General features: G+C 43.4%; 1 protein-coding gene across 1 annotated transcript in view; it reads left to right on the forward strand.

Moving 5' to 3' along the window:
- ANXA6 (annexin A6) overlaps positions 1–8,767 on the forward strand; it is a 37,687-nt gene that overhangs the window by 23,209 nt on the left and 5,711 nt on the right. Inside the window, exons 13-20 of the mRNA XM_081180749.1 lie at positions 183–241; positions 1,359–1,437; positions 2,594–2,675; positions 4,176–4,270; positions 5,369–5,482; positions 6,305–6,395; positions 6,694–6,773; positions 8,119–8,172. Of these exons, the coding sequence (XP_081036875.1) occupies positions 183–241; positions 1,359–1,437; positions 2,594–2,675; positions 4,176–4,270; positions 5,369–5,482; positions 6,305–6,395; positions 6,694–6,773; positions 8,119–8,172 (654 nt within the window). The remainder of the gene's footprint in view (positions 1–182; positions 242–1,358; positions 1,438–2,593; positions 2,676–4,175; positions 4,271–5,368; positions 5,483–6,304; positions 6,396–6,693; positions 6,774–8,118; positions 8,173–8,767) is intronic.

Here is an 8,767-nt window from a genome sequence, read left to right on the forward strand (position 1 = left end):
TTTAAGCTGCAGATTTGAATCTCGTGCTCTCTGCTGTGGGTATGGGAGAATTGCCAAACACTTTAGGCCGCCTTAACTGGGGATTTTTTTTGTCTTGTGGATGGCTTGTCCATAACAGTTGATACTTTGAGTGCTTGTGTGTATGTGCATTTCAAACCAACCATCTTTTATTGCCTTTGCAGAGTGACACATCTGGTGAATACAAAAAAGCGCTTCTGAAGCTGTGTGGGGGAGATGATGAGTAAGCTCTACTACTAGTTAAACATTGCTCTGTGACTTTTATTTCTCTTAACAAGGCTAGTCAGTAGCTGTTTTACTGTTTGAGTGGGGTACCAGCCCCTGAGGAGTTAAAACAATAGTCTTGGAAATCCACCCTAGTTTGTCATGCTGCTAATCTTTATGTTTACCACAGACCTGCAAAGACAGTGGGAAATTTTCCATTGGCAAAGATGCTCAGGTTTTGTTTTTGAAAATACTACTCATGTATTAGTTAAGAAATGTATAGGACACAGGAATAATTTCCTCTTCAATTTCTGGGGGAAAAACATGTCTTTCTTAGCTGGAAGCATTTTTAAAATCCGACCACCGTGCAGATTCCTTTGAATACAAGTAAAGCTCTTTAAGAAAAAACTTAGGGAGAGAAGGTATATATATTTATTTGACAGTGACCTCCTGACAATGTTGAAAGGCATATTTTCAAACTGGGATAGGAAAGAACCTTTTCATCCTACACTAAGTTTGTCATACAAGGGTTTTTCAATCTCGTTTTGGTAAACCTATGAGAGTCTGTATCTGGGATGGGCAACTTCAGCATATCCCTGAGGATCATACTTTCCTTTTCTTCCTGGTCAAAGTGTACTGATGGTCATGGTTAAATGTGCCCCTCCTCCATCCATAGAATCATGGAATTGTAGAGTTGGAAGGGACCTCGGGGGTCATCTAGTCCAACCCCCTGCAATGCAGGAATCTCAACTAAATCCCTTAAGCCAGGTGGCCATCCAACCTCTGCCTAAAAACCTTCGAGGAAGGAGAGTCCACCATCTCTCTTGGGAGTCTGTGCCGCTGTCAACAGCTCTTACTATCTGAAAGTTCTTCCTGATGTTCCCACACTAGTGGCCCAGCACCACAATAAAGCTGGTACCATCCTGCGTAGGGATATGGCAATGGACGCAATTGGGTATTGCCAGGGCATTCCATTTAAAATGCAAAGAAGAAGTGTAACCACACCTTTTCTTCTTCTGTCCCATTGGGGTGAGTGGGTGAGAATGGCACCAGCTGACTAATTCAAGGCCTATATAGTATGTTCATGTGTCTCCATGAAGTTCATAGACCTTGTGTCCTATCCCCTCCCTTTTCAGTGCTGCAGGTGAGTTCTTCCCTGAAGCTGCACAGGTGGCGTATCAGATGTGGGAGCTTAGTGCAAGGGCCAAAATAGAGGTCAGAACCTGCTCCTCCCCTTTTCTGCCTGCCCTTTGCTGGCTCGAAACCACAGCTGCTTCACTCTGCGTGCTGCTGACTCCTTTCTGCTAGGCCTCTTGGTTAACCTTCCTGTTCAGTGCGCTGCCACTATAACCAAACACCTCCTTAAAACATGCATTTTTAACAGATATGGCTTCATGGCAACTTTCCTCCTTACTCCTGGTCTTGTGAATGTCTATGAACTGACTCCCTTGCGATTCTGGTTGCTTCCCAATACATACTAGCATGAAATGGCTCTCTACTAATATTCTGATATGATTAAAGGGAGGGGGACAGCCTGATGAGGTTGCTTTGTGTTAGGTGCCTACTGTATCATTACCCTGATGTGCATCAGTGCAGTCTCAGGACTGCAAGTACAATGCTAAAAGGTAGAGAAACATCCTTTATGCATCCTACCTTAAGCTAATGGAGCTGAACTTGAAGGAATCAATCCACTGTGCCTCTTAACAACATCTGGCTATAAGCAGACTCTGCTTTTTTATGGAGTATTCAAGATACTGAGTTACCTACTAATCTCTTTCAAAGGGTGAATTCACACATCACATGTTTCATGTGATAGTTACAGATATCACTTTATTAACTAACTGTGTAGCCATCACAGATTATTTTCTCCTCATGGTATACAGTTGCTTAATGCCAGGAAGCAAGAGGTAGTGATAAAATGTGGCAACTGCCATAACTGGAACAGACTGTATGAACTCACCTTACTTCCCCTGCATGTGAAAGAGGGAACCATGTTCTCAGTTCATAGAAAAGCCACCAGGCTGCCCTACTAGGAAATGGGGACCTGAATGAGGACATCCTCTCCCAACCCCTAACTTTGGAAAATGCATGGGGATGAAAAGTGTCTAGATGCTGTCTCTTTTCTTTTTTATTATTTTTCACACCTTCTTTCTCTGGAAAGCAATAGCCCTTTTTAGGAGATTCTTTTTTGCCATTACTCCGATGCTTTCCCCCTGGCTTGGCTATTTTTCTTTTTATTAACAAGAGGATTTTTAACTTCCCAGCTTGCTCTATCCCTGATAGCTGCTTTGCCCTTAACTTTCTGCTGGTTCCCCCTTTCCCTTCAGTAGGCATAGTTTTAACCAAAACTTCTGTTTCTGTTTTTCTGTAGCTGAAAGGAACCATTTATCCAGCTGCAGATTTCAATGCTGATGGTGATGCAAAAGTACTAAGGAAAGCCATGAAAGGTTTTGGTATGTAAGGCTTTGCAAAGGAGTTTTGCCATTCATGCACTGTGAGGAAAATCAGTCTCCTGTATCTTGTGCAAAATATATAGGCTTGCAGGATGGGGGGAAATTCAGAGGGTCTTAAAAGTCCAGATTTCTTTACTGAGATCTGTCCTACCTGAAACACTTTTTAAATGTGTTTTAAACACTGGCCTTCTCCAACAAAGTACCCTCCAGATGTTATTGGACTACAACTCCCAGCAGTCCAAGCCAACATTGTCAAGAGGGATGATGGGCATTATAGTACGAAACCTCTGAAAGGCACCAAGTTGGGAAATGCTGTTCTACAAGATACGTCTCCAGAGCAACTCCCTTCAAGACTGGGGAGGAGACTTCTTACCTCCTTTCGCTCATTGCTCTGTGATGAAATGAAATATCTAGTGGATTGTGTTATCATTTCAATGATTCCCGTTATAGTTCAATGGACCAATTCTCTGGTGAGAGATGCTAAACATATATATGTATGGCCTTTCTTTTGTATTTGGTAACCAACCGCTCTCTTAGACAATTACAAGGGATGGTCTTGATATTCTATGGCATCCCTTAATTTTGGCTGTGTGGCCTATTTTTTATTTGGAAAAGAAAATAATGCCTCCTGCAGCATGGAGTTGTCCACCATTGGAGGCAATTTACTTTAAGCATCCTCCACATGGTATCTAGGCACCACTACATCTATAAGATGTAGTATAAGGGCTGTTAAGAAGAAATCTCTGTGCTCTTGTGTATCTTGGTTCAGCCTAAACAGAGTGAGACCCAAGTTTACTGCCTATAGTTCCTTTGGTTTGTTGTGCAGGGTCATTTGGGCATCCAAATTTTTACGATTTGCAAAATGGCAGAGGGAATGGTACAAGCAAATTCACATATTTGTAGAAAGCTGGAAAATACAGTGGTGCCCCGCAAGACGAATGCCTCGCAAGACAAAAAACCCGCTAGACGAAAGGGTTTTCCGTTTTTCGATGCACTTCTCAAGACGAATTTCCCTATGGGCTTGCTTCGCAAGATGAAAACGTATTGCGAGTCTTGCGATTTTTTTCGCTCCCCCCCCTTTTTCTAAGCCGCTAATAGCCTTTTAGCCGCTAAGCCTTTAATAGCCGCTAAACCGCTAATAGCGCTAATCCACTAAGCCGCTAATAGGGTTGCTTCGCAAGACGAAAAAACCGCTAGACGAAGAGACTCGCGGAACGGATTATTTTCGTCTTGCGAGGCACCACTGTATTGGCCTTTTCTCCCCCCCCCCCCGAAAAGATGTTTGCTCTTGCCAGTGAATGAATAGCAAAATCTCAACTTGGTGTTATGCTCATTTGAACAGTTTCCCTCCCCTTGATTGGTATCAGTGGGACTGTGTCAGTTGGTAGCTCCCCAAGATAAAATGTGGGAGTCAAGTATAAATACTATTTCTGAACAGAGTCAAGTCTCATGAGTTGTCAAAAACCGGATGACTCATAGTGTATTTACGTTGGGTTTCAGGCACTGATGAAGATGCTATCATTGAGGTTGTCACACAGCGGAGTAACACCCAGAGGCAAGAAATCATACAAGCATACAAGTCTCATTATGGCCGGGTAATTAGAGCTTTATCTCTATTTTTCTATTGTTCTTCCCAGTATGTCTTTCCTCCAACACCATTTATTTCTACTTTCCTTTCATCTGCTGCTGTTTCCTCCAATGTCCATAGATGTTTCATTAAAAAAATAAATAAATCCCTTTTTAAAAGCAGGAATTTGGCATTCTTATTATAATCTATGGAAGAAATTCAACTCTCCTAATCATTGTATCTGCACATGCATATTGGCTTGCCAGATGAAATGATGCCCCTCTCTTCACCCTTGTGCTGTTCTAGGGGTTCTTTTGACCCACCAGAGAACCAGCTGAGGGGGGCATGTGGGGCAAAGAGAGGAGGGAAAGCCCGTTGCACAAGCAGAAGTCCTTTCAGAAGGTTTCCATTAATAGGATTCGTTAGGTAAATCTCACCCGTTATTTTATTTCTGAACCATCCTTCTTCCCATAGGATTCCAGCAAATTAAAGCGCATCACAAAAATGGATTGAGTGGTATTTAGCTAAGTTTTACGCAGAGTAAACTCATTGGAATTAATGGACCTAACATGGTCATGTTAATTTCAGCAGGTCTGCTGTGACTAAAACTTAGTTCAATATCACCCATCATCTTTCTGTTGCTTGCTTATATTCCACTTTTAATTCAAAAGCCCCACCCCAAGCAGCTGACTGTTTTAATTACTTGTAACTAGACAAGATGGTAGAAAATCCAGGAACTGAATTCCAATGTTTGCTTGTTTAAAAAAGAAAAAGCAATGAATAGAATAACTGTATGTGTGTTTATGGGGTTGTGGATCAAGGCCAAAGTACTTGGAGAGGGTGGAGGGTTTTTATCCTTTCCAGCCTTTGCTGTTTTCCCAGTGAAAATCCCTCTGAACCTTCTCTTTGCCCTGTGTAGAGCAAAGCATAGAATTATGTGTCTATGTAGGATAATTTAGACTATTAGCTTAGGAAAACAATGCAGGGAGAGAGGAGTTAAACCCATTCTCCATTCCCATTGTCATGGGTGAATGTTAAATCAAAACTACTGATCCATTTAGCTCAGTATTGCCTGCCTGATGGGCAGCAGTCCTTCAGGGTTTCAGATCTGTGTTTCCCATGACAGGACCTGATAGCTGACCTGAAATCTGAAATATCGGGGCCCTTGGCGAAGGTTATTCTTGGACTAATGATGACACCAGCGCAGTATGATGCCAAGCAACTGAAGAAAGCTATGGAGGTATTGTAGCTTTGTAAGATATATATACCCAAATGTGACTATTGCTTAACGTTATATAACAGCAGGCCCTGGGTGCATGGAAGGCCCCCCTTTCTGATTTAGGTTCTGTGAATGGAAACTCGCCTGATACTTTTTAAGCGTCAGTGAGATAGAAAGGAAACTTTTGCCTTGCTTTGGTACTCAAAAGACATAATGATGCGTAAGGAGCAGGCCAAGTTGAAACTGTCCCAAGTGTGTCAACAGTATAGATCCAGAACAAGCAGGCTTGTTTGACAGGGGGAAACTGGAAGTCCACTTGTTGCCCTGGGGGCTACAAACCATAGAGGATCAGAGTCACATAGCCCTGGTTTGCAGCATGATTCCCCACAGAACGCGGGAAACCTAAAACTGGGAATTCCCTTTTGGTACTCACCCTCATCAAACAGTATGGAATCCACCCCCACCCCCCGCAAAAAAAGCTAGTTCCAGGACTCAGGTCTCCATGAGGAGAAAGGGAGGTAGGGAACCCCCTACTCTGCTTTTCCCTCAAGGAGATTCTTCAGCCCTTGTGAGACTGCATAACCCGCTGTTCCTGATTCCAGTTCTAGCTAACTAAGCCGTGAACCACCCTCCTTTTATTGAGGAGTTGCAGTGGGTTTCTGGAGGTCCCTGTGAGCTCAAGGGCTGGTATTCCCCAGCAGTGAGATGCCTTTCATCCAGAAATGTAGTCCCTTCTAGACAGTGCTTTCCCCCCACTGTAAAATAAAATAAAATAGATGGCCTGCTTGTAGATACTCTGAATTATATTCTAACAACTGTCATGTATCTTTATAATCCTTTCAGGGGGCTGGAACTGATGAAAGTGTTCTCATTGAAATTTTGGCCACTCGGAACAACCAGGAGATCCAAGCAATTAACACAGCATATAAAGACGGTAAAGTTCTCTGAGGTGCAGGACCCCTCTTTAAGGAATTGGTGGACTTATAAACACACACTGTGTGTATGGGGGGGGAGGGAGAGAGAGAGAGAGACAGAGAGATTTGCCCCCATGTTTCCTGTGAAGATGAGGCCTTTGTGCATCCATATGCCAATAAGTGAGTATACAATGATCACAATTAGGAAAGACAAAATGTCCAAAACCAATCTTCAGGTGGGAGGTAGGATGAGGATCAGTCCTCTGCCATATGTTTTTAATACCCCCATTATGATGTCTTCCTCTACTCTTTTTTCAGCCTACAGTAAGTCTTTGGAAGATGCACTGAGTTCTGACACTTCGGGGCATTTCAAAAGGATCCTCATCTCTCTGGCTCTGGTAAGGACTCTCTCCTGCATGCCTCACAAATAACAGGACAAGTAGAAACCACTGAACTGTTTCCTGACACAAAGGTGGATAGAAGTGGTTGAAGGAGTTGGCTGTGCTTAGCCTGGGGAAGAGATGATTAAGGGTGATATGACAGCCAGGTAGTTGCTTCTTTGATGGAGTGAAGGAGTGTCTCCACCCCCATCGTTCTGCCCGGACACTAAGGTCCAGTGCCGAGGGCCTTCTGGCAGTTCCCTCGCTGCGAGAAGCCAAGTTACAGGGAACCAGGCAGAGGGCCTTCTCAGTAGTGGTACCCGCCCTGTGGAACGCCCTCCCACCAGATGTCAAAGAGAGAGAAAACTACCAGACTTTTAGAAGACATCTGAAGGCAGCCCTGTTTAGGGAAGCTTTTAATGTTTAACAGACCATTGTATTTTAATATTTTGTTGGAAGCTGCTCAGAGTGGCTGGGGAAACCCATTTTTATTTTTATTATTAGTGAATTGGTTTTCTGTTACTACAGAGGACAGAATCTGAACCTTTGGGTTCAAATTGCAAGGGGTGGTGGTGGTCTGGAAGAGCAATTCTGACTGTATGAGCTGCTCAAGCTGCCTTGAAAGGTAGCGAACTCTCCTTTGTTATATATTTTCGGATACGTAAGCTGTCAGGGATGCTTTATTAGTGGTATGGGGGACGGTTGACCAGATGGCAATGGGGGCCCCTTCCAACACTATGATAGGGAAACCTGTGATGATTTCTGCCTGTTTTGCATGCGTTAAAAGTCACAGGAGACCCGACTGAATGAAAAACCTGGCAACGTACTTGGAATTTGAAGGCTGGTTTACGTTGTTCTGCCTGTCTCTGCACTGTTGCGGACCACCACCTCCTTTTTGTAAAGCTAGGTTGTTGGGTTTTTTGCTGCCCCACTGTAATATGCATCACATTTTGCAAATTGCTAGCCATGATGTTGCGGTTGCCTTGTGTCTAGAATTAAAGCAGCACGTGAGACCCCCACGTTTTGAATGGTACGCAGCACCCATCTTCCTCCTGCCATTAGTTATTTCCACAGGACAAGAGTGGTAGGTGGATGGGGCATACTAGAGATGGATGGTGGCAGCGGTGATAGTGATAGCAGCTCTGTCAGCATCAGCTAGATGCCATTGTGGTTGTCCATAAGGCATGAAGCGACAAAACACTGCTCCTGTGCATTGGGGCCCAATTGTTACAGCATCCAGTTGGAGCATCCTCAGGAGCTCCAGTTGCCTGAGGATGCTGCCTGCTGGTGTCAGACTTGCTTCTAGTCATTTTTACAGATGCTTTTTGCACCTTTATTCACTACTTTCAATGTTTGGACACAGGGGGCCCGTGATGAAGGAGGAGAGGACCTTGCTAAAGCTCAGGCGGATGCCCAGGTGAGAAATGCACACTTTAAAATATATATTCTTGAAATAAAACCACACGTGCAAAGGCATTTATTTATTTCTGCCTTTCCCCCGCAAGGCTGGAAATTGAAAATGATGAAATGATACTCCCTGATCTTCGCCTCTGCTCAAACTGGTGCACTCCATGCTAAATCATGTTTCTGTGATTCCAGATACATTGGAAATAAGATACCAGAGACTCCCCGCCCCAAAATAGTATTCTGGTGTTTTTAAATGCCATCATATTAATGACAGTATTGCAAGTCCTAGAATAAAGAGTTCTACCATCCAGACATTTTCAATTAATATACAGTAAAGAGGTGGTTTCTGTTTTGGGAGTTTACATGTATTGTTGCACACCATGACTGTAGTTTTGTAATCCATAATAAGGGCAGCTGTATTGAAAATGGAAAGTGATTAGGTAGTCCATTTTATATGCACATAGTTTGTTTATGTGCCCCCAGCTAAGTTCTGATTTATGTGGAACGATGCAGTTAGCATTGTTACCATGTGGGGGAGTGCTGATACTTCTGCATGCTTGTGCATGTTGTTAAACCGACTGCTTTGTTGCTTCTGAGTCTACTTA

This window comes from Podarcis bocagei, assembly GCF_964188305.1.
Source record: "Podarcis bocagei genome assembly, chromosome: 2".
NCBI lineage: Eukaryota > Metazoa > Chordata > Lepidosauria > Squamata > Lacertidae > Podarcis > Podarcis bocagei.